This window comes from Eleginops maclovinus, chromosome 21, assembly GCF_036324505.1.
Source record: "Eleginops maclovinus isolate JMC-PN-2008 ecotype Puerto Natales chromosome 21, JC_Emac_rtc_rv5, whole genome shotgun sequence".
Taxonomy (NCBI): Eukaryota; Metazoa; Chordata; class Actinopteri; order Perciformes; family Eleginopidae; genus Eleginops; species Eleginops maclovinus.
The window spans coordinates 1506498-1532308 of NC_086369.1; the positions used below are offsets into that span (position 1 = coordinate 1506498).

A 25811-nucleotide genomic window follows, 5' to 3' on the forward strand; every position below is an offset into this window, starting at 1 on the left:
ACGATCCCATTTCACTGCTCTTAAACCAGTGACCCCAAGCATGGCTGGATAAACACGGAGGTTTAAGGATCCTTGTGTGTTCAGCTCTGACGTGGAAAATAGTAAATCAAGTTAAAAAAAGTGTGATCATTCTGACGAAAATCTTATAGATCTGATTCTTGATATTGGATTTTTATCGTTGTAAATTTTGTTGAAAAATGTACCAAATAATCATGTATTTATTTGTTTAATTATCTGTATCTCTGCAGCACAATACTTAAAATATTTAATTACGGCACATTTTTTCTGACTTAATTACTTGACTTTTAACACATATTTGGCCCTGTGAAACTTTGCACTAGTCCATACTGCAATACTGATGAAGGATTCAGCCCTGTAGAGGTAAGAGCGGCTAACAGGACCTGACGCTACCTTTCATACAGCCGACCTGCTTTGGCTCTCCCTGCCTTTAGAAATACTTCAGGTTTAAAAAAAAAGATCCTGCCTTTTGATAGAGCCATTCTTGAGTTCAGCAGGTATGCAGGTTTTCCTGTACGCCTGGCCGTTATCAATGTCACCTTTCAGAGCGTCTGAACACGGGGCAGACCAGGGGAAACGACGGCCACAAAGGCCTCTTTCAGCAGGAGCCTTTCCCCCCATGTTGACCTAAATCTCTCTCCTCCTCTCCCCCCACCTCCCCTCTGCCTTACAGCGGCTACTCAGACATTCAGCCTTCATCCAGGCTGCACAGGGAGCAGGAACGTGAGCTCAGTCAGCTTGCGTGGATGAAAACATGGGCCTCAGGGAGGGGGGACACCGGTCTCCAGAGGCTGTGGGTGCTAAAAAGTAATGAGATTTGATAGGAAGGTGAGACCCTGGATGATGTTTCATAAGAGAAGTACTGATCTCAGGTTGAGATGTTTCTGGGTGGTTCAATTAGAGGCTTGGGGAGTAATGGACTACTTTCAGGTCACCAGTAACTAGTAATTATAACCCTCCCAACCCTGCTTAAAGCCAACAGTTCTCCTGTATTTCTGTCACCAGTGCTCAATGGTTTGTCCCAGTTGCTCAATCCAAGTCCCTGATTGAAATGGAATAAAATATAAACAAGATATAAATCATTTTCTGCAGACCGCACCTTCCCTACTCTCCCCTGTAACGGTTATGTCATCAGTCTTACAGCCCCCATCTGTGCGCTCTCAGAAGGTTACGTGCACATGTTTACACTGAGCCCCCAAAGTAAACTGAACTACATTTGCACCGATGTACATCATCTCAGCGAACACTCGGCAGCCGAGCGGTACACGCCCCGCCTGATCGCTTCAACATGTGACGTGTTTCATGGGGAACCGCTCGACTGACTTTTAAGACTCAATGATAACACAATGAGAGTCTGTCTGCAGTGGGGAGGGGTCTTTTCCAGACTGAGCTCGTGCCAGAAGACACAGAGGATTCCTGGTGCTCCATTGTGTAGTAAAAGCATGCTGAGTCTGTCGAGAAAGACAACGAGACAGTTCTTCTTTTTTTATAAAGACTTTTATTACATGTTGACAATAAGTTAAACAAATTGCTAAACTTCAAAAACCATTCACACTCATCTCTCTGAAACACAATGCAGAAATGTCTTTAGAAAACTGTTGAAGATTATCAAACTAATAATCTTTCAAGTAAAAACAAAACTTCATTAAAGCAGAATTCATATTGAACTCCGCTGTTTTTCTGGTGTGCAAACATTCCAAAAATAGATTAATTTGAGATAGATCTTCACTCTGCACGTATACAACTTTAAATTAGGATCACAATTGGGACCTGTACAGTTTTGGGAACACTTTTAGAAATATCAATAGCAGAGGGTTGCTGAGCACCAGTCGTCTTTCTTTAGACCTTTTACCTGAAATACAAGACGATAGAGCTATATGCTCTATACAGCTAGCTGCTATCAACCAGTGGGTGGCCATGACGGTTACCATGAACATGTTAGTATAGTGAAAATCAGTTGTGTACTCTGCTAGCATTTGTGTGTCTGAGGTGTTGATTTCCTTGCCTCTCCTCTCCACCCGTCACTCTGTTTGACAGAAATTCCTGTAATGCAATTATTTATTCCGTTCTTTAAAAGCCTTTGCTTCTCACATACAATATCCTCAGCCAAACATCACATGACAAAACAAACAAAGAGGACAGAAAATGAAAGCAAAGCCCGGTCAGATTGTACAGTAGAGGATCAGCTCAGGGGTCGATGAAGGACACTGCGATGTAGCGGGTGCCGTTGGTGGTGGGCAGGCCTTCGTGGAGGTGGGTCAGTCGCCCCGGGTGCATGAAGCTCCACCCTTTCCTGGGTGAAGCTATGGAGCAGTTGTACCTGTGGAAGCGGCAACCCCCACCCTAGAAACAGGAGAAAAGCTTACGATTTATGGGCAATCTCAGTAAATCATTCAGGCATATGAACAAGTCCTGACCTGAAAGTCTGTGTCTTTGTTGTTGAGGGCGATGTTGATGGTGAAGGTGGAGGAGTCATGATGGGGCCTCAGGTACGCCTGCCTCTCGGGGGTGTATTTCACCACAAAGTTCATCAGAGCGTAACCCTGGGAAGAAGAGCAGGACACGTCAAGTCAGCTGACAGTCTATACATGTATCTTTGAAGGGGGGGTGTTCCCTCTCCTGTGTGTGTAGGTGTGTGTGAATGCAAATGGTCTGAAAAGGCTACAATCTCAAAGTTCCAGAACTGTGACATCACTACGGAACACTCGAGCTTCTTTTTAGCTAGCGCTCCAACCCATTGGACGTGATGGGCAAAGGGGCGGGACATCTCTAAGCGGTTGACCAATCGCAACAGAGCCGGCCAGCTAACCACTTTATGAAGCACTGTTTGAGCCACAGTGGAGGCAGAAAACACAAATATGAACCTGGAAATGAGCAGAATATCCTCTTGACAAGATATCAGCTCCCGTAAATCAGACATCTCAAAAAGAATGTCCCCTTCTCTACAAAACACGTTTCATGGAAAAAGAAGAACTTTCTTTTGAATTAGCTTTAGGCAAATAGACTCCTCACTTTCTCATGTCTCTCCCACAAAGGGACTCTCACCTTGGTGAAGTATCCGGAGAACACTTTTAACGTGACAGGCGATATGAACTCCCGGATGAAGTGTAGCCACTCTTTCTCGTAGCCGATTTGCTTCATGTGGATGTCGTCCGTCGGCACCGTCTCGTAGCCGCCGGAGATGCGCTTGTCCTGAGAAAAAAAGGAGAGGAAATGAAACACCCCGTGATTAACGACCCACCGTCCTCAGCATGTGAAGGGAGGATCATGATGAGGATGTGTGTGTATCTTTGAATCCTCAGGCTATTCTGTAGTCCGACTGCGTGAAGCTTAATGGCCCGTACGAAATAAAGTTGGTCGAAGTATCCGAACATATTCAGTCTTCCGGGCAAACTTTTAGACACCTTAATTACCAATTTCAAACTACATAAAACACTTGGAATAGACACCATAAACATAGCACATCAGAAGCATTTCTTTGGTTATATTTAAATGATGGGAAGTGTGTTTTACTCACAAAAATAGAGAAGATATAAAGATGTAGCTAAGAAAGGAAAATACTCCATGTGGCTAACATTGAACCCCTCCTCATAAAAGGGTGTGAAAGGTAGCTTGAAAGTAACAGCCCACCCTGACATCAAACAGCACGTGTCTGTTCCAGTAAACTTTACGAGGAAACGTCTTTTCATTGGTGCCTGGGTTGTGGATTAATTACAAAAACACAAGACACTGAACGCTTCATCTTTACTCTCATAATTATGTAACTCAGGCATTCATGGTGAAGGTTTCTAATATAACTCACAGTAAATGGCATCTTCTGAAGGTTAGAAATGAGCCCTGGTGACTCCCAGTGTGTAAGCATGGCTGGAAATGGTGTGTGCAGTATGAACATGCAACCTGTTGTACAGACCTTGATAGGTGATGCATTCTTTGGTTGTTTTTTGGGGGAAATGGAGCAGTTTTAACAGGAGGCCTTAATCAGCTATCATATGTTTCACTTACAGAGGCCCTGTGGTGCTTTTTGTGCATGTGATGCAACAAACATGTTGTTTCTTGACCTATTTTAGGCTAAAATGTTCCATTTCAAAGAGTGTGTTTTGATTATTTCGAGGCTGAAATAATGAATCTCAATGTTTTATACTCTTGTTGAAAGACGTTTGCTTATTTCGCTCGTTTACTTTCCTCTTCTGACAGTAAATCTTAAACCCTGGCCCTTTGCAGTCAGAAAATAAGTCATATTTGGAGCCATAATATTGTTCCTGCCCTTACTGTGTGTGTGTGTGTGTGTGTGTGTGTGTGTGTGTGTGTGTGTGTGTGTGTGTGTGTGTGTGTGTGTGTGTGTGTGTGTGTGTGTGTGTGTGTGTGTGTGTGTGTGTGTGTGTGTGTGTGTGTGTACACACAGCACTGACCTCATGTCTGCCCCCGGACCAGGACCCGTAGTGCTCCATCTCCTCCACTATTTCATCACAGGCCTTCTGTGAGAAGACTGGGAACCAGAACACATCTGGACAAGGCTGCAAGACACACACACACACACACACACACACACACACACACACACACACACACACAATGAGAGCTGCAGACTTGATTCACACCTTCACCTGGAGCTGTGGGGACTGTAATGTAATCCCTGCATGTTAGAAACAGATGGAGGGAAGCTCTGTGCCACATTATGTCACCCTCTTTCACTTTCTCCGACGTATGCGATGAAAACAAACCTCCTCCAGGAAGTTCTCAGTGAAAATCCGGGTGTAGTTGGAGTGGATGTACTTCTCCTTCCAGTCCTGCAACGAGAACACTTTCAGTTTTTCCTTTTGGACTTCTTCTTTGCTGACCTAAATACCTCACTGAGCTAATCCCCTCTCCCACAGGGCAGGTCCCGGCGTGACAAATACAGGAGTAAATCACAAAGCCTTATCAGTCAGGAGCCTTATCACGCTGAACCTCACTATCCTCTCACATCTCTAATCCTTCCATTATGGCTAATAACCTTTTATCTGTCTGCTGTTCATCTCAGCTATTCAGAAAAACATGTGCGACTGTAATGACTTACCACGGGGTTTTCAAATATCTGCCACAAGTCACTGTTATAATGAGAAGTGTTATAATTGGCGGTGGAAATGAGCCTCCCGAAGTCGTGACGGTTTGTTATGTACATGAAGACTCCCTGCAGCAGACGGGGAGAAAGTTCAGTCAGTTTCACACAAAGTTAACGTCTAACAGATCTACATAATGGTAATACATGCACATAAACGCTCCGCAGGTAATAGCCTTATTATGCTAACTCATCAATGCTAAGCACTGGCATTCAAACTGACAAACCATTACTCGTAGGAGCTTCATTTGCCCCAAAATTAATTTTGATTTAAGTGTATTTTAACACACTGAAATCAAGTGGGTGGAACTGGGATAGAACCAAAAGAGATTGATAAATAATCTGGGATTATTTATGGATTGTGGGTGGGAGGGGAACAGTGGGGTGAGACAGGGGAGCAGCTTGGGAGGAAGCAAATCCAGGAATAATATTCCCTCTACAGTGAAGCATGTATTCGGGGGGGGGTTCAGACTCTATCAGACTAGGCTTTTAAGAGAATAGAGGAATATTGTGCATGTTTCCAATTTGCTTATCATCTTGTGAAAGCTGTGATTCAGGCCAGATGGTTTACACGAGTGAAATGAAAATGTTGTCCGAGCCTAGTCTGAGATCAGTCACTGTGTTTAGGGAGCAGCTGGTTACATGTGTTTCCTGTTGGTTTGGGGTTAAGCATCAGGACAGGGGGACTGGCATGTGAACTCATTCTCCAACCTTCTCTCTACTGCTGGACGCCATTGAAAATACAGGGAATAAAACAGGTATTTCTGTCTTTGGTTTGGACAAATATCAGATTTTAGATTGAAACTAAAGCATATATCAACATCTATTTCCAAGGAGCTGCTAGGCTTCCTGATTTACATTAGCATATAGGTAGCAACCCCATATTGCATTTGATATGTGACTTCCAAATCTGCAATAGCGATCGATAACAGCTACACCCAGGGCCAAGGAAAATCCTCACTTGATTACATTGCTTTTGCAAGAGCCTGAAGTGAGCCACTGCTTAGCATGACTCCTGAGTTGCTAGCCCATTGGAAATGTATGTTTCAGAAAGCAGAATAATCAAAACAAATATAAAACCTTTGGGGGCCTGAGCATATGGAATGATTCCGGAGAAGGGGAGTCTTTTTCTCTGTGACTGGTCTAAAATAAAGGAGAAGCATTGGGTAAATAACAAAAATGAATCGTTGCAGAATAAGAGACAGGGTGGCAGATGAAATATATTTCACGTACATGCGCCTGAAAATAAAGAGCACAGTTCCCTCTGAAGCTGATGTTTTATGGGTTAACATAGGGAAACATGCATGCTGGGAAAAAGGCCAAAGAACCCAAATGTGCACCGAGTTTGGATCAGGCATGGTAGTTGTTTATAGCAGGTGACATGTCAGTGATGTAATAGACAGCTGGAAGATCAATCCATAAGATCAATCCATAAGAGACAAGACAATCTTTCTTAAGCATCTGTATGTGGTCACATGACAACACGAGCAAGAGAGAGCGAAGGATTCTGGGACAGAAGTGGAGAAGAATGCACCATAGAGCACAGAGGTGGTTCATGCCTTGACTGGAGACAAAGACATTTCAAACCACTTATACTTGCCAGACTTTGGTTTCCGTTGAGCTGTTGACTTTGTCAGGGTAGTAATGCATCCTTTCTAGTATAATAAACCTTACAGTGGCTTTGCCTTTCATGCAGACATGTTTTTATTAACGCTACACGACTACAATATCTCCTGAATCCCTAAACATGGAGGTGGAGTTCTCTTACCATTTCTCTGGAATTTCTACAAAGAGCCATATCTGGGTCTAATTTCTCCAGCACAAAGTAGTTCCTCTCTTTCAGCTCAGTCCTCAAGGTACTGCCTTTGACGAGGTATATGTGGGCCATGAAAGGGATGTTCCACAAACCCCTGGAAACAACAAGACGGAGAGAAGAGAAGAGAAGAGCTTGTGTTACAGTGACGTTAAAAGTGCTTTCATCGTGACTAGTGGTGCATTGCAGGACTCGTTAGGGAAGTATTGGGTAAACTAGGAAGTGTTTTAAAAGACCTTACCCCCTTAATAATCCTGTATTTTTGTCTTTGAGGTTTATGCTATCTCCAGAACGTGACCCTCTCTACCCACACACACACACACACACACACACACACACACACACCAACCAGGAGACTGAGACTGTCTTCCTGCCACAGGGTCGCGGGTGATTAAATCTGGGTTTCAACTTATATTTAAACACATAAAAAGAAGGGGGGAGAACTGAAACACCCCAGGCTTTAATGTCCAGCACCAGATCATTGATGTTGCTCCTGTAGAAGGTATCATATGTGTGTCGTGGCTGAAGTATTTCATCACAGTGGTATTAGATTTATTCCAGCGAGCTGAGAGATCATCCTGGTGTGTGAACCATAAAAATGCAAACAGTGTGTATCCCTTTATGCACTTACACACGTTTTCTCTGCACGATGTCGACGTAATCTTCGGAGCGAGCGTAATAACCATCCAGACTCAAGGCTCCCCAGAAGTTGGACCACAGCTTGCCGTGGCGGGTGACAAGGGGACCAATTATTTTCCTGTAGGGAGGCGGGAGGCAGAGTGTGGAGATGGTAATTCTGTCAGAGCAGATAACGATCAGTGACTTCGCACAGAGAGGTCTTGCTGCATTTCTCTCTGGAAAGATATGATCGAGGCCAACCTATCATGGAGGAGCATAATGCAAACCACAGCCATGCTCCACTGGATCCAGTATAACGGTGTGGCTGTTTTTCTAAGCCTCTAATCTGCTCTGTTTCTTTGAATTTTGCTTGACACAGGCTCACATTAACAATGTGTTTTTCCACTGCTGTTCTTTCTCTCTCTTACAAACCAAAACCACGATGAAAGGGATTTTCTTTTATGAATCAATTTGGTTGAGTAGAAGTAATTGAACCATACATCACAGTGTCGGTTGATATGGATGCTCTAGAGTGTACTCGTTTCTTTTAGTTCAGAAAGCAGCATCTTAAATTGAGTGCCAGCTCAGAGTTCTCATGCAGTCTTTAAATAACCAGAAGGGGTTTTACGTGGCATGCCTTCAGGTCACAATGCCATGCCACTGGCACAATGACATCCAGTTTATGGGAAGGTCTCTTTAAAATCACGAGCTGCAGAAGGGGAAAAAGGGATAGCATGTTTGTTTTAGTATGTAATGCAAAGTGGCATTTCGGGGTTAGTGCTACAGAGTCTACCACGGTTTGCCAGTCGAAAAACAGGAAGCCAGCTTTTTTTAAACGTTCATTCACTCGCCTGTAATGTTTCTGCGGTTCTGCCACTCTCAATGGTTCAATGATCACAACAACTACTGTACCAGGGAGGCTCATTGAACCGCTTCCAGTGTGGTTTCTATTCCAGCTACCATGTGATTACCTGTTCTGCTCGATGAGGAGCTTCAGTGTCTGTCTGTTGGTGAGCATCACGTCTGAATCCATGCTGAAGTAGAAGTCGCACGTTGCATCCTGACGGCAAACATCCCTAATGAAACGCAAGATAAATAGGCATAGCAGAGAAAGCAGTGATCATTGGATCCACGGCTGATTACAGTCAATTAAATACTCGGTGGTAATCACGCTCACAAGTTAACATTTATCAGCTACTAAGTATAAGATGTCATGTTCAATTGCAGACCTAGACTCTCTGGCTGACTCTGCTCAAGCCTCCAGCGGATAATGGGATTTTTTTATAGAAGATTAGAGACCGGTAATAAACCTTTGACTTATTCATTATAGGGCTGTCCTGACCCAGGCTTTTTAAAGCATGCTGTGTTTTTGATAGGATCTCTGTGATGCCGCCTCACAGATTGAATTATCACTGTAGCAACAGACTTTCATTAAGCATGCACTGTGTGAGGAATCAGGAAGAGGAGCTACACTTTTCCAGTAGTTTCACATTATTAAAACCCTGCAGATGTAACTAGGGAGCTGACAATAAATACAGTTTAATAGGAACATCTTGGGAAGCTATGCATAAACATTTATCTGGACTTTAAGCGGTTTGTTTTCAATAAATACTGATCCTTCAAGCCCCATCTACAGGATTGAGTCATTTCACAGGCAAGGTTTCCTTCTGGGGCCAAAGACACCCTCATCTGGTTTCATCATGTGTTCTTTAAAACCACAGGTTCCTAGAGATGATGGATTTAGAGACATACATGCCCATGTTCCTGGCCTCTCCTTGGCTCAGATTTTCCTCCGGTCCCACAACCTTGAAAGTGTTGAACACATTCCGGTTCTCTTCCCAGAACTTCTGGATGTGCTTCTCGTGGTAAACCTCCTGAGCAGAGAGAGAGAGCCAATGTTTAATGCGTGAGGAGCCAGATATAAGGACCCGTGCATGGCAGAGGTCTGCAGCTGCACACACTCACATTGTTGTGGACAAAGACTTTGAGTTTATCTTTGGGATAGTCCAGTGTCAGCAGCCGGTGGAAGAACTCGGGAAGGAAGGGGGTCGGCTGCTCGATGAACACTCCGACCAAAACATTCGGATACTCCTGTTTACATTAGAGAGAAGATAAATTAGCATTACTTCACACAACAGGTCGTGGTGGAGGAACGCTGTTTAGGGTAAATCATTGAGGATTTGACATTTCCTGTCAGATGGAAAGGTTGAAGCAGATGTGATCCCTTACCACGTTCTGTTTGCTTTAATATCACTTGCTCTGTTATCACTCTGCACAAAAATAACAACAGTTGAAGTCCATCAGGAATTATATCCAAGTTGCCACGTAAAGCAGTTTTCAGAAGACAGTTCATGATGTCTTATTATAATGTCTGACAGTACACAGAGTAGTCTTTAAAAACAAACTACAGCAAGCGGAACATCTTCCCATGACCCTCAGCTCCAGCCCACACAGCTCAGTCTGGTCTCCTCATCCTCTTGACCAGTTCACAGCAAAGGTCTGGACCCGGGATCAAAAAGGGATCCGAGACGAACCGTCTAATTTGCAAGTTCCACAATTACTGTGCTCCAGGCGCATGGAGAGGGAACTCGAGCATCGTGCCAATGTGAGCCTAAATTGTTACGGGACAGGCAGCGAGAGGAAAGGAGGGGCAGGAAAAGTATAACAGACGTGCAACACTCTCAGTATCTTTGCAAAGCTTAGGCACAAAACCAAAGTACACAAGCTGTCAGGGACCTGGTTTAACCCCAAGAGAAAGGCCTGGACACTGTATAGTAGCAGGAGGGAAACGTCCACACTAACTCGCCTATTATGGCATTTCCCGCTCACAGAGATGCCTTTCATGTCACTGGGTTTGTATTGAGTCGGCTCCAGTTAAAATATCTAAGGAGCCCTACAGAATCTCATGGTAGGTAGCAGGATTCAGGCTTAAGTGGTAGACAGGTGCATTTTGTATAAACACAAAAAACAGAAGTAAAGTTTCACAATATTGAGACATTTTTACTGCATGCCATTCCTGCAGGCTATACGTCCCGAGCCTTTGCTGAACCCCGTGTCAAATTTCCAGCGTAACCACTTTAGTTACTATGGTGGATAAAACCCATACTGAGAAGCCCACTAAAAGGCAGGCTGGTCGACAGTGACACCCCTTTAAATGGGCCCTTCTTAAAACCCCAGAAGCCATATCCTGAACCACAGCACTGCAATGCTTCCTCTTCCCCCCCGAGTAGTTTCCCCTTGCTCATTTGAAAGGGTCCAAAAGGACCAACGGGCACGTAACCTATTATTGTTGAAAAGGCTGTGTGTGCAGCGCCGTTTGAAAGAGCATATCTGTTGGAATGGGCTAAGCTGGGCACCACCCATGCTGTCTAGACTCTCACTGATAGATGCATGGTTAGAAGTCATATTTGATCCTTTCCTGTGCAGGGAGGTGGCCTGATACAACTTTTCCACAGCAGCACTCGGACCAAAGAGGACCGCAAATAGACGGGAAATGATTTCATTTAACTGCGCTTACTTTTAACTGAGATAAATCCATGATGTCGTCATCACAGTGGCTGCAGCCGTGGTCGTAGTTCCATGTGTTGGGGACATAGTTGGCCAAGGAGTTCAAGTACATCTGTAGAGGAAGGAATCCAGAGCAGGTCAATGCCAGGTTACAGTACATTTATATCAGCATAAGCAAATACCTTACATACTTTCTGATTCAGTGGAGCCCTCTTATGATTTGTTTGGATTATCCTAGGTTGGAATATGAGTGCGGATGTTCAACCCAGTAGTTTGTAGTCGATCAGGAAGGATCTGACATACAGCAACATGTCTATCCTCGAGAAATGAAGACTACTTGTGACCTAATTCAACATATTGTGGCTCTTATAATCTATGCTCTGTATGTAGAGGGAACCAGAAGGAAGACTTAATGCAATCCTGCCCACAGATCCCAGTATCATAGATAAACACACACTGTTTCCAGGTCAAACTCTGCATTATAACTGGAAAAATAAACGACTGGTCGGTTCAATCCAGTCAGCCAGGCAGCTGAAATTGTCAAAACCACAGCTAGGTTAGGGAGTCTCTGAACTACTGGGCTGTTGAGCTTCTCCGGGAATAATGACTCAATTTTTGTTTGTTGGGTTTGGTTCATTACCAAGGAAGGCCAGAGACAGGCAGCTGGTGGTGGTGACGTGTGAAGGGATGGGGGAAGGAAAGAGAAAGCTGTCACACTGTCATCCATGCTAAGACCATTATTGTGATGGGGAGAAGAAACTGGGGCCCAAAACCTATAGTTTTATCCACTGAATAATGAGCTGCTCAGTTAATATCACATGCACAGTTTGCATATTTCTTAAAGGGGTGTGCTGAAATCTTTGGTAACAGGAACGTGGAAATGAGTTCAACAACACAAACCAAAGCTAATGTCGTAGCTGGTAACTGTGCCATGAGTGCGCTGTGATAGGTGTGCGTACCGTCCTACTTACTTTAGTATTTCCATTTCCATGGACGACCACTGGCAGGGAGTCGTGCACTGTGTTTCTAACCCTGACGAGGTTTGTTCCGAACTTGAGAAGCACCTCGTCTGCCAGGAAGAGGAACAAGATATGTTTCAGGTTGGGTAATGTGAATCGACTCGCCACATGGGAAGGTTTATAACGTGCCACTGCCAAGCCTACGAGTTTAACAGCGGTTGGGAGCGAGACTGAACCGTAGTGGTTGAAGTTCAGCCAAATACAAAACAGATAAGAAGATCCATTTCTCACCAACAGCTCCGTTCAGGTTCTGGAAAATCTGGCACTTGTGGTCCAATGTCATGTTGAGAGATTGCTGAAAGACATCGAAACCATAGATTATTATTAGGAAATCCACTTTCTGATATGGATATATTCTCTCAACACTTACTCGCTGTAAAGGGTCCACGTATATCTTGGTGTAGAAGAGCTGGTCGTCATCGTTGTCGTGGAGGTTCCACTGTTTCACAACCCTGTTTATGTACGGGGCGTATCCAATTATACCTGAAAGCAATAAACAGCGTCAAGTGCATATCCCGAGGAAAAGTATACGGTTGAGAAACAAGGTCATACAGACTCTTGGTGACAGTTACAGTATGCTGCCTGGATGCCTTACGGTACACAAGTCTCTTACCGCAGTCTGTAGATAGAACAGTAATGGGTGGTAAGAGAGTTGTAATCTATATGTTATAACTCTGTCTCACGTCCTCGTTAAATGTACGTTCTCATGGCAATCTCTATCACGGTTGTCACCTCTCTTTCTCTCTCTGGCTCAAGGGAGCTGACCGCAGTGACAGATTGCAGGGTTTGCCGAGGTTGCCGGAGTATGACATTTTGTATCCCATCATTTAAAGCAAAAAAGCAAAAACCCAGACGCTGTAAACAAGTCGGCATATAGACATGACATAATCTAAAAAGCAGGAGCAATAAAATAGTGAGAGGACATCATGACATTTTAAATTGTCGGTCCCTTAGCCACAAAATATGGGCTTTAAAATCCCAGAGAGTGCATGCATTTTTGACCCGATGCAAACAATTCCTGTGTGCTCTGCTGAACACAGTGCACAATATGACTATTTTGCTACTCTTATTGCTAAATGAGTTGCTTAAAGTAGATTTAATGCACCTAAATCAGCTCAAACACAACCCCACTGTATCTTTGACTCATCGGACAAAATACTGTTGCCTCCACTCGACCGATGGTCACTTGGGCGGTAGCTTTAGAAACACAAACAAAACCGGCAATTTTAAACACACTGTGGCACATCCTAGGGTCCAAGACAAATCAACATGACATGCCAATGACACCGAATGTTAAAAACAACGGTCTCTGATCGGCACCGAGGCTGCTACGCTCCAACATGGGAGGTAAGGCCGGGCCGATGACCACAAACAAACCAGCAATTTGAAGTCCTAGACAAAATGGCAGGATGTCATCTGGATTATGATGTGAGTTTACTCTCTGCTGTTGTTAACAATCTTTGGATGTATTCAGTCCAGAAGGGAGGAGGGTGACTTCAAGAGAAACAAAAGGTTTAAGAACAGTTCTGAATGGGCTTCTGTCCCCTTCTTCGACAGGAAGCAGCCAGTTTACAGGAAAAATATACACCCAATTTAAACCAAGAGATACCAATGAAAGTCCTGCGGTTTTATATTCTAAAACCAACTCCAGTGTGTTATTCCATGAAGGCCTGACTGCTGCTCAGCCCCCTGAATTCCTACAAGGCCTGCATGTCTTCAAAGTTTGACAGCCAAAGGACAAACCTTTACGTACCCACTTATGTGTTATGTGTTTACCACCAGGTTAACCAAACAGTCTCCTGACAGTGGAGTATTTGAGGGTCACCTTTGCGTTATCCAAACCCTGTCTTGTCCTCTGAGAGATGATTCAACCTGTCAAAACATTTTTAAAGACCCACCTCCAGAGTTGAGGTAGCGTTTGCCACTCCGAACTGACGGGTACTTGTCAGCTAGCTTCTTATCCGGCCAAATCAGCCCATCTGCGGCGAAAAGCACTTTGTGATTGGCCTGCTGGAACTTCCTGAGAATCTCTTGTGGTCCCCCAGCGAAGATAAGATCATAGCTGAAAGGGGAGAGGTGAAGGGAAAACAAAACAGAACATTACTTTATCTTCTGACACACAACCTAGGTTTCTACTCGCTTGAGGTAGATCTTCATCTCGCCTGTAAACAATGAACATTCATGAGTGAGTTCTGGATTGTACTGTCAAAGAGTTGAACAGACACAAACACTCAAAAACTATGCCTGAATGGGCCTGGTGCTGACGGTTTAAACAGCAGCCTGCTCAAAGGGCAGATATTTCAGGATGTGGAAAGTTCTAGTGCTCGTAACAGTAAAAGCGCTGATTCATTTTGGGGAAAACATTTCCACAGCGCTATACACATCCTCTCTTAGTTGGACTTTGTCTCTCTACCAGTCTAAAATGCACCTATCCTCCTCTATATACAAACAGTTTATACGAGGTGGCAGGGAAAGGGAAAGGCGCCCTCGTCCAGGCGTGTAAAGAGAGGATAGAGGAGTGTAATGTAGGTGAGGAAAGCCTGTCTGTCTTACTGTATCCACATCTGGCTGACACATGTTACCACACAACCCCCCTGACCCTTGTTAACCCATCAATCATAGTTATAGCTTCTTGTACTACTATTACAGCTATCGTTTATGGTCTGGAATCCATGAACAAACCCTCCAGACATCTTTAAAAGAAGTTGGTGATAAGAAAACAAATGTAATACTGTCTGTTTTTAAAGGGGCTCTTTTTTCAGGTTCATATTAGTATTTAGTCTCCACGCTTTAAAGTTCAGAAAGCTCTTATTGTTCTCATCCTGCCTGTGCTGCAGCTCCTCTTTTCACCCTCTGTCTGAAACCAGAGCCCAGTCTAGCGCTCCAATGCATTGTATAGAAGCCCAAGTGTTCAATAGTGACGTAACTAATCCGAAACATTAGGATTTTTAGCCTTTGAAGACCATTGACATACATCGAAGGGAATCCCCTCAAAAAGCATCATAGGGCCTCTTTAAAAGAAGGACCCATCATCAGATATATTGGGACCTCGCTCACTGGTTACATTTTCCATTTTAAAGCCAAAAAGTTCTGCCAATTCCTAATGTGCATAGAGCTGCACAAAACTCTCCGGCGGAGCATGTCAATTGAAGTCTCCGCTTAAGGATTACGGCTTTTTAAAATGGCATGCAATCATTTTTTCTCTTGGGAACTTCAGCCTGCGCTCAGAAGCTCAACAACACAGTGAATTCATTCCAATTCCACGTTCATTGCAGTAAGTGAATGACATTGGGGACACGATGTACGGCAGCGAGACACAGAGAGCAGGATTATATTTTAGAATACATTTAAAGTCTCATAATCGCCCGTGAAGTGCAGATGCAGTTTATTACACTGTACCCAATTACCTGTTTCAGGGTGTGAGAAGTTTGCAGAGCAATTATAGCTCACATTATTCCTGTGACACGGTGCACTAAGCATCATCATCTTGAGCTCCATTTGAGGAAATATGGCCTTCAAGGCTGTCATTATTCTAAACCACTCACATTAACTCAGTGAAACTTTCCATGGGCTTTGAAAAGTCATAATTCAGCTACCTGCACGTGAAAATGACTGCTCTCATATACCTGCCGACGCTCTGTAATAATGCTTTTGCATGAATGAGTGGGTTCGCTTTCATGGTGGTTATTATAGTCTGTGATTTGGAGAATTAGTTTAATTTCTAATTTATAGATCAGCACGGCAACTCACGGTGTTTTGCATCCTTTTCCTGTCCTAGAAAAATGTTTAAATCAGAGCTAAATCTGAATAGAGCTCAGTCTCTAAGAGGACTAAATGATTGGCTAGCGCTCCAACACATTGTACGTGATAGGCTAAGGGGCGGGACATCTCTACAGAGCCGAATAATTAACCAATCAGAGCAGACTGGGCTCTGGTTTTCAAAAAGAAAAGGTGTACACGTACCTGTCCACGGTGAGGACAACAAGATCCTCCTGGTCAGCGAGAGCCTCCATGGCCTCCTTCAGTAGTCTGACTTTTTGCCCTCCTCCGATGGAACGGCCCACGTCTCCACCCTTCCACGGCTCTCCCATTCCCAACACCTGAGGGGGCACAAATAGGGTTTAATCTCTTAAATGGGAGACATGTAAGAGTAAGATTGGTACCTCAATATTTATGTACTGAATTTAGATCTGCTTTGGGAAATAGGGCAATTATTTGACCCCTTTGAACCAGTGCTAGAACATTTGACAGGCTTTGTGCTGCCAAGAACAGAACCGCATCTCAGTAGAGCAACAGTTGACGGAAAAAAGCTCCACATCACAACTGATTCGCTGTCATTGGTTTTTCTGGATGAGGCCTGGGGAAGCAATGTAATCAAGCAAAGTATAACAGGAAATGGACGACATTAACTCTTATTTAGACTGCCGAGGGCTCACAGAGGCTAGAGAAGTAGCAGGAGTCCGATTACAGCAGGGTCACACAGGGAACCAGAGTACCAGGCGAAGGCAGGCGGTGCACTAACTCTGACCTCCAACAGTGTTTCCTTCCACCGCTGGTTTCAACCTCAGCAGGGAATTCTGGATCCACATTGGGGAGTATCCCTTTAAGATGGATGTTTTTGCGGCCGGCTGCACATCATTGTTTCACTAAAAGGCCTAATCAATCTTGGGGAGTGTGGGATGAAAACATTTGGCTGCTGTGTGTGTGAGAGAGAGAGCAGCCTCGTTAGCCGGGACACTCTCTGTGATATTACAATATGAGGCGCTTACCTTCACATTGTACTCGAAGTGGTTTGCAGACTTCATGAAGCGGAGGAACCCGTCTGTTTCCTCCGTGGCTACGGTTAGAACCAGCAATTTCTCTGCAAAAGAGAGGAAAACATTTCCCCAAACTTACATATGTCTCTCATAAAGTCAACACATATTTTTTTGAAATTATAGGGATGTGCAGAGATGCTCTCGCAGCTGGAAACAGTGACATTTTTAGGTTGTGAAATTGGAGCGAATTCCTGGTTTACATTGAAGGGTATCCACCGAAATACGGCCAATATGTGACGCTTGTATATAAGTATTGACATTCCCAGTTCCTTGTAAACCTCAGACCTATGTCAACAAACCGGTAGCTATTTGGTTTAACAGTCCAGACCTACATCTCAAAAGAAGAACTACATTTAATCTCAGACGCATCATTTTTTCCCTCCTCTTGGGTTTAGAGAAGTTCCACAAACCTGCAGTACATTTCCAGTGGCCATGAGTGCTGAAATGTGAGGTTTGACAAAGGGTAGACCAAGTACAAATTAGCAGCTTAGCCTCATGTGAAGCTACTGGGAGGAAGAGTACACCCACTAAGCTAGCTTCCTCTTGTACTGGTTTGTTTTTGTGGCACCGACTGGGAGTAGCCTTGATTTAGAAAGCAACAACTGATAGTGAGCCAAAGAGGGAAGAGAGCAAAAATGCGGTTCTGAGCTCAGGCAGGCCAGCAAAAAGTTAATGGTACTTTTAATAGTTCATTATTGAACAACTTCAATCCTACTTTTATTGTTTTTCGAACCGATCTGCGCTCTATTTAATATGCAGCAGTGTGTGTCACCGAACCCTCGTAAAGGCGTGTGATGAAGGCCAGAAAGAGTGCCATGGGTCCCAGTGCACAGTTAAAAAGCTGGGATTGACTTTATTGATGCATTTTGTGGGAATATGCTAGTGGTCTGGTGTTCATTGCTTAGTCATTGGAAATATCACTAGGTCGGTACAGATTTAAGTGAGGATATGTGACGTCACATTTAACCTAATTTCCCTCGCGTCAAAACCAGTGTGGTGGCCAGTGAAAGGGGACGTTGTAACGTGGATAGACGTCTTATAGAAATGGTCACAAAAAGGCTTAAAAGTTAGGCTTGATTTACATTTTCTGACATCCTCTGTATTTCCTTTTTTAATTCCAAAACCGGAGACGTAAAGTGAACAAAGCCTGAGCGTGCAACTACACCACCCTCCCACTCAACACACACTTGAGTGTATTACAGGCAGCCTCCTGACAGCTCTTTTCCATCCATTTCCAGTTACTGGGACTTAGTCATTCTCTCATCCCCTGTCTAGCCTGTGGCCCTGTCGTCACTCTAGTATCCGTTCCAGTTCTCCTCCGACGCACACACAGGTTCTGTTACGGGTTGCAAACAGTTGTCTGTCTGCCTCGATCCGAACAGCATCAGGTGAGCGGAGGAATTGGCCGCTTCAAAGAAACCTGGGATTCAGATTAAGGGATGGGAGTCTGAGGAACAGGTGTCTCCATGTTTTTGTTCTTGGCTCTGGGTTAGCATCTGGAACATCTGGGATGAACATTTCCAGCCTATTAGTTGTGCTGAGTGTAATAATTCATGAATGAATAGGAATTTGTCTGCCGGAGAGAAATGTAAGACTCAAACCCAACACTAGCAAATCTTAGGGAGTCTCTAATTTAAATGATATTAATCATATTGTAAAAATGTGGGGATAATGGCGCACATTTTACAGCGACATTTACTGGAAGATGTTAATATCAAAAGTTGCTTAATTAATAAAATATGAAGAGGAAGGAGGGCTTCAATCACATCATGCTCTCTCACATCTGTACAGCCGGCCAATCACTGCGCATATTGATTGATTGTCCTTTTCGGGAAGTAACGGTAATGGTAGGAAACAGATTCCTTTCTGGCAATATTTGTACATGTCAATGAAAAATCTCTAATCTGTGAAAACTATCAAGGACATATGTTTGTGTTTCTCTTTGCAGCTGTGTTTTTATCCACTGGTTTTGTTTGCCGAAGTGAGCTGCATGCTGAACACAAGGAGCTGCCTTTGCTTTTGCACGCTCATCGACTACAGTAACACTGACTCGTACTTGATGTCAGGGAGACGTTTGCTGCTCATGGCTCACACCATTTACCCCTCGGTGACTTTGTGACCTTACAGAACCTCCGCATCCTCCACCCGTCGTAAACACGAAGGCCACATGAGTGCATCCCAACAAGCGAGCTACCAGTTAAGTACAGTCTGAGGACGCAAACCGCCTTTGATTTAAAACGAGATGAAAGAGGCGCTTTTATTTCCTACATCAAAGCTGCTATTCCGACACTTCAGCAGATCTCTTTCCGGGCTTTTCCGTCCACAACAACTGCTAGAAAAAAGCCACTTATGTTTCCCAGTGGCATCGTGTGAACTGGAAACCTTGGCTAGGTATTGTGATATGGTCACAAGGTACCAAGGGAACGATTATCATCTGCTAATTGTATTTAAAACCAATGCCATACATCTAAATGATCAATTTCTTTAACGAGTTTGTACGTAAATCCCTCTGATAGAGAAGCAACCAGAGGGCCAGATGGCTCCTCTCAAAAGGGAGAGGTTTTAGACAGCCGTGATTATGGAGGATGAGTGTCTCGTCAGAGTAAACACAGTACGGCTCATGACGGTATGGTACGAACAGCCCACAGGAGGAGAGGAATGCAGCTCATACTGCTGCTGTATCTCCTCTCCAAGAAAGGCCTGGACTCTCACTGTCTCTCTGTACCACATGGGACCGGCCGTCTCGGTAAACTTTCACACTTCGATGAGCAAAATCTCTGACTCGCTGGCCAGGGCTGAGCTTAAGTAAGCATTTTTTACAGAAACAAAAAAGCGACACCATGGGAATATGGCCCGGCCTTGGGCTGAAGGATAACAGGATCTTTCCTCTTTGACGAGACAGTCCCGGAGCCGCTGTTCCTTCTATTTCGGTCATCTAAGTAAACAGTGTTCATGAGAAGGTGTCCGGCAAAGGGAAAGTAGTTGAGTTAGAGGCCCTGGTTTTTCCCTTTACTGTAGTGGGTTTTTGTGGATGTAAATGGTGCAGCACAGGCAGTATGAGACAAAGAGCTTTTTGAACATTAAAGCATGGAGACATGTCCCAGGAGAGACACCACATACTGCAGGAGAGGGTCCCTTTGGGCATCACATTCCTTTGTCCCTGCGAAGTGACATAACTGAGAGATGGGGAAATATCTATTCAGACATTCTGTACTGTATGCTTGTACTACAGTTATGATTGATTGTGCTTTTTCTGTGTGCAGCACAACGGGCCATGCCTGAACTTGGAGATGTGCCAGAGGACGTGCCACCCCTCGTCATGAGATGTGTTTTTCTACTAAAATCAGTGAACTGAAGTAGTGAAAGAGGAATCATTAGGGAACATGCAGAGTTGAAAGAACATACTCAGGAATTTACCCTCCCTGGCTGGGCAGTAGCCTTTGAGCTGTGCCAACATGTCAGCCCATTATACAGCTGAAATCCCCCCTTGGTTTTACACCATGAAACAAACACCCTTCCCTTCCTGGTGACTCTGAAAGGGATATGGGGAAATCTGAAAAATAAGCAGCTTTTTACCTCCTTGAATTTCTTTTTTAATGCACTCTGAAATGAGCCATGACCGAAGCTCTGGTCTTCCTCTAATTGATGTTTTGACAACCTAAAATACGCCATTAGCCGCCGTTAGCTTAGCGGTGGTGTTGCTCAGCCGTGATGTAGTTTGTTGATAGCATTAAGGTTGGCTTCTGGTGACTGCATTGTGGTGTTAAAATGATCCTGCTAGACTCTTGTTTAGTATCATGAATGCATCTTGGCCTCAGAGCTCATTTTCTGCAACAGCAAACAGCTGCTCATCCAGCGGTGATGGAGCATCCTCATTATCCATTTGGAGTTCTGATCACGGACACCTGGTGAATATAAATCTGTTGTTCTCTTACTTAAATAGTCCCCCTTAAATCTGGTGGAGTGATCCAGCCAGCAGACCTGATGGGGTATACTGGTCCATTGTGTCTGAGATCTGCACAAACCCATCTGTGGATTTTGTCTATAAGGACGAATCAATAAAGGACGATATTTTAGATAAAAAATCTAGAAATCTCCTTTTTTTTATTCACTTATCCATCGACAGGACCTCTGAAGTAACTCCATCCATTCGACTCTCAGCCCTCGGCTAAACATAGCGTGCTACCAAACCTTCAATTACTTCTGAAAGTTTTCCAGCTTTAGAATGCATTAGTGTTTAATATAGCTACGAGCAGCTTTAGCTCGGGGATAGCTCTTTTGATAACTAAACTCCAGGATTCAGAGGCATCTCGACCTGTAGACGTTCCTTTTTCGTTTAAAAAACACATGTTCCTCCTCTAGGTGTTAACTCCATGGTTTTGCTATTAGCCTAAGTCCTGAAATTACAGATACAAAAGGTACAAGGACACCTAATGCGCAGTCATTATTTCAGGCGTCCACACATGGAGATTATTTTTGTTATAGTTTCCATCGCGGTGCATCTGCAGAAAAAGCCTGTCTTTAACGACACACGTCAGACCGCAGGCCCTTCTGCTTATAGGATATGGCATGATGTCACCCACTCTGAGGCAGGGAGCAATTTAGCAGTCACGTCATTTTGATTCAAGAATAGCTCTTGTACAAAACCACCTGGAATGTAATAGGAAATAACAAATAATTGCATCCAGTTTGTGTTGTGCTGTTTTTTGTTAGGGGTAATGCTCGCCCCATTTCCTCGGACGGAAACGGTCCAGTGCTACTCTAGAGCTGGAGAGGAAAACACAAGTTTAATCAGAGCTATAAGAGGTTAACAATGGAGGTGTAAACTGTGGAAAGACGGCTTCTGTTTCTCTAACTGGGAAGTAAACAGGCTTTAATGATTACTAATCATGCGCTGAAACGAACAGAAACAGGGCTGTAAACACACATGGAGATATTTGACTTTGACTTTCTGTTGTGATTCTACAAAGCATGTTAAAACTGTGATTTGGTCCTGTCTACTTCTGATGGCTGTTTGCTTATTTTGTACTTTAAAAGTCACTTTCTTAAAGCCATTTCAGTTCTTTATCGGGAACCAATCTTCTACGTTATCACAATTATATATTGCAATAAATATCCCAACCTCAGTATTCTAAAAGAGGCCCAATTATGCTTTTGGGTGCATTTAGCAAAGGCTCAGTCCTCCAGCACATTGTGCATGATAGGCTAAGGGGCGGGACATCTCTAAGCATCTCAGAGCCGGCCAGCTAACCAATCAGAGCAGACTGGGCTCTAGTTTCAGACAGAGGGTGGAAAGAGGTGCTGTAGCACAGGCAGGAGGAGAAAAATAAAGAGCATTCTGAACATTAAAGCATGGAGACATGTCCCAGTAGAGACACTAAACACTGATATGAAGTCAAGCACAATAGGGCCCTTTTTAAAAATGTGAAATACTTCTCACAGTTCACCCTGCTCGCTGTATCGCTCGGCCAACAGCTGCTTTAATCCCACTGCTGCACTTCCATCACTGAAAGCCTTGCTAGCACAAAGGGATATCTGTGCTATAACACCGGTGCTGAAGTGTCATCTGTTTTCAGGACTACTAAAGAGAAAGACATTGCATCATGGGAACCCTCCGCTCAATATCCTGCTGATCCTATTTTGGCTATATGATGGTTGGCCGAATACTTCTGACAGGGCTCAGAATAAGACACATAGTTGGTTGAAAGGAGGCACGGTACCAACGCTGCGGTGACAGAGTGACAATGTTCGGAGGCATGATTACATGCTTGTCCTGCCAAAGGGGTTTGTTAGTTTGTTAGGCTTAAATTATACACGCAGAGACAAGCACTATTATACAGAATATAAGGAATACAAGCTTAGGTGGAGTCTCCTTCTCTTCTCTATAAAGTTCGCCCTGTTGACACGTCAGTGAGTTCTGGGTACGGTCTGAGTAATGGTCTCAGCTGGACTGTGTGTGTATAATGGTTCAGAGTATAACCAGGATGTGTTGTTAGATAACATCTGATCCTTTTACAACAAACACTACATGCTCTACTAACACGGTCATCCTGCTAGTTATCCCACATTTTGTGCAAAGTGAGCACAGTAAATTGACCCTAAAAGCAACCCGGTGGTTTACACTCGCACCACAAGAGCTACATGTAAATCTAATACACACCCTGTCAGAAGTGCTGTTCACACAGTCAGGAGTGAGTGAAAGGCTCCTTTCAGGTGGCGGGACAGTGGGGGTCTGCACCGCCCAATTTTTGTAACTTTCCAACAGACCAGCAGCCACGTCCGCTGTTCCCAGAGACTGGCAAGGTGCACGTAGGTGGGATATTATTTCTAATGCCCCCGTTTTCCAGCTGAACCATGGCATTGGCACCCAGCTGTTTGAGAGGCATTGTGGTTTCTATAGCAGAGTTGGCAGAGGTGTATCACAATCTGCAGCAAGTGTGAACCAGCACTAACTTGCACAGGTGGCATTCAACACAAATCTGGAAGTTTGAAATAAGTATAGTGAGTTGTGGTGCCGTGCTAACCACTAGTCCTGCTTTGTAGTACCCCACTACTATTAGACTCATCATGATGTCCCAGTCAGAAACAAATGGCTTCTATTTGGATATTAAAGTCAGGTCTTATGCTTTTGATTCACCGAGTTATTCTGCACAATCTGAGGAATTAAGTATTTGCAAAAGGTCTTTAGTAGCAGCATGATTTCACATAAAGAAAGGGCAAAATCTAGTTTGCACACTGAGTAACTCGCTGGAACATGCATGATATCCCTTTGGGAACATTTGAAATGATAGAGTGAATTTTCAGTGTGACTTATCTTTCTTTCCTACAGAAATCGTATCTTTCTGAACCTCTTGTTCTAAAAAGAAGTGTTTCTGCTATTTAACTATTGCATCAGCGTGGCAAGATACAAACATCTTCATTTCAGTTGAAGTGCATCGTGTGTTTCCAAATGTTCTCCTGGCGCCTGGTTAAATGTGTTCCTGCAGCTTTGCTATACTCCTCAAGATTGAAACCCAACCTCAGTCAAATAATTGGTTGTAAGGAAGTGTGCATGATCATATAAAGTGTGCTTTACCTCGGATACCGTTCATTAGAGAGTAAGAACTGTATGAATCCCAACAGGCCCCCCCCCCCCCCCATGCAGGTGAACCAACAAGGCTTTCATAAGCAAACATTGTGACCCTTGTAAAGTTAATGTGGACACTGTGTGTGTGTGTGTGTGTGTGTGTGTGTGTGTGTGTGTGTGTGTGTGTGTGTGTGTGTGTGTGTGTGTGTGTGTGTGTGTGTGTGTGTGTGACCAGAGGACAAAACAAACCTATGGGGACTGAAGGCAGCTGTTGTGCCCTTCAGCCTGCCTCCCCCTGCAGAATCCTCCCTTAAAGCACCATTTCAAGACTAAATTTACACAAAACCCCAGAGCACTTGTAACACACACACGTACCCACTTATGTTGTTGTCTGCAGCTCTTTACAAGACGCCTCGTGACTGTAAATAGATGCGTTTAGGTTGAATGATTTTAGGGTCATTTAGTATCAGGGACAAGTCCATAAAACTGTGACGCACCGGGAGCTGTGAGCATGTAGGGTTTCTACAGCTGTGCTTTCAATTAGAACAACTGCCTCTCACTTTCTCAGGCTCGTAATTGCTTGTTATTGATTTTAAAATCAAATCCAAATGAAGTTGTGATTCGGGAATGATAATAGTTATAATAGCTAAAACTCAAAGCGATCAACAAGTGGAACTCCGAACGTCTCGCCTCCAGTCGGATGGTTATTTGTCTCTGACATTTTACAGCCTGACATGTAACTCATTAAATCGGGAGCTGTGCGCAGCCGAAGTTTAACAAATAAAACCAGGATTGTGAGAAACCGCAGACGGTTGTTCACTATCTTGTAATTTTACGCACCGACAGCGTTTGACAGATTCACGCACAGGGAGCCACAGGCATGCGCCTCTTGGAGCCCAGACAGTCACACCATGCTAATGTTAATTCAACACGCGCACAAAAACAACTGAACAAGTAAAAGGAGATGTGTGTGAGCGTGTCTTACCTTTAGGAATAGGCGCAGGGGCTTGAGGGGCATCAGTAGAGTAGACAGACAGTGCAAACTTCATCCAGCATGAAAACACAAAGCAAAACTTGAGGTACTCCATTTCTTTATTATGCGTGTTTCCCGGACAAAGTGCTCGTGACCGTCCAAAAAGCCCTGCAGGCTCGTGATGTGCGCTCTCGCGGTATTAAACAAGAGTCATGAAATAGAAAGTCTCCAGTGGATGTGAAGCTCAGCTCTGGAGACAGGCGTGGTTCCTTTATTGTGAGGGCTGCTCCCGGTGGAGAGAGAGATAACGGTGCTCACCCCTGACACAGGACCGTCCTGCGCAAAAGTGACTAAGCACAGCTGTATTTGAACCCCCCCCCCCCCCCCCCACCGCACCCCACCCCCTTTACTGTTCCACTGCCCTCCCCCATGCTCCCTTCCCCCTGAGCAACAGTACTCCCCTTTACATGCCCATAAGAGACTTTTCATTCACAGTCATTAGGGTAAACGGTTGGATAAAACTGCAAGATATGAAGTTTTAAATCATTTAAATTGCGTTAAATTCACAGAAATTATTCGATATTTGTCTTTGTAGTGTTTTCTCTTTTAAATATGGGGATATGTAGCATAAAAACGCTTTTTAGGAGCATTAAATCAGATGCTTTACCTTACTTAAATATCACAGTGTAATTATTTAATCAAACAACTAAATGCACTTAAAGAAGCAGAATTATAAAAGTAAGATCATTTGTAGATTCTTGTGTAGTGGGCATTTTAAAGGGGCAATACTTATGTAGTGTCTCTCCTGGGACATGTCTCCATGCTTTAATGTTCAGAAAGCTCTTTATGTTTCTCAGACTGCCTGTGCTGCAACTCCTCTTT

At 44.0% G+C, this 25811-nt stretch overlaps 1 protein-coding gene and 1 long non-coding RNA gene across 4 annotated transcripts in view; one reads left to right on the forward strand and one right to left on the reverse strand.

Annotated features, from left to right (window-relative positions):
- Nucleotides 1-25811, forward strand: part of LOC134884194 (uncharacterized) — a 161952-nt gene that overhangs the window by 103287 nt on the left and 32854 nt on the right. The gene's annotated exons all lie outside the window — the stretch shown is intronic.
- Nucleotides 1494-25260, reverse strand: plod2 (procollagen-lysine, 2-oxoglutarate 5-dioxygenase 2). 2 transcript variants are annotated; one of them, XM_063912898.1, is made up of 20 exons: nt 24942-25260; nt 16843-16934; nt 16037-16173; nt 13972-14135; nt 12444-12556; nt 12305-12368; nt 12026-12123; nt 11065-11166; nt 9513-9638; nt 9300-9421; nt 8519-8623; nt 7561-7686; nt 6885-7026; nt 6197-6259; nt 5075-5188; nt 4740-4805; nt 4428-4532; nt 3064-3210; nt 2436-2561; nt 1494-2361 (listed from the first exon to the last, which is right to left on the reverse strand). In XM_063912898.1, exons 1-20 carry the CDS (start codon nt 25042-25044, stop codon nt 2206-2208), a joined length of 2271 nt encoding a protein of 756 aa, XP_063768968.1. In that variant the 5' UTR covers nt 25045-25260; the 3' UTR covers nt 1494-2205. The 2 variants fall into 2 exon arrangements, with proteins under 2 accessions (XP_063768968.1, XP_063768969.1); XM_063912899.1 differs by lacking the exon at nt 6197-6259.

Excerpts from the sequence above, each read along its gene's own strand:
- plod2 (XM_063912898.1), bottom strand. The coding sequence starts at position 25,044 with ATGGAGTACCTCAAGTTTTGCTTTGTGTTTTCATGCTGGATGAAGTTT. Across the intron at positions 14,136-16,036 it reads GTTGTCCTCACCGTGGACAG|CTATGATCTTATCTTCGCTG; the intron begins GTACGTGTACAC and ends CTCCCCTTTCAG. Across the intron at positions 3,211-4,427 it reads GGTCCGGGGGCAGACATGAG|GACAAGCGCATCTCCGGCGG; the intron begins GTCAGTGCTGTG and ends TTTTTTTCTCAG.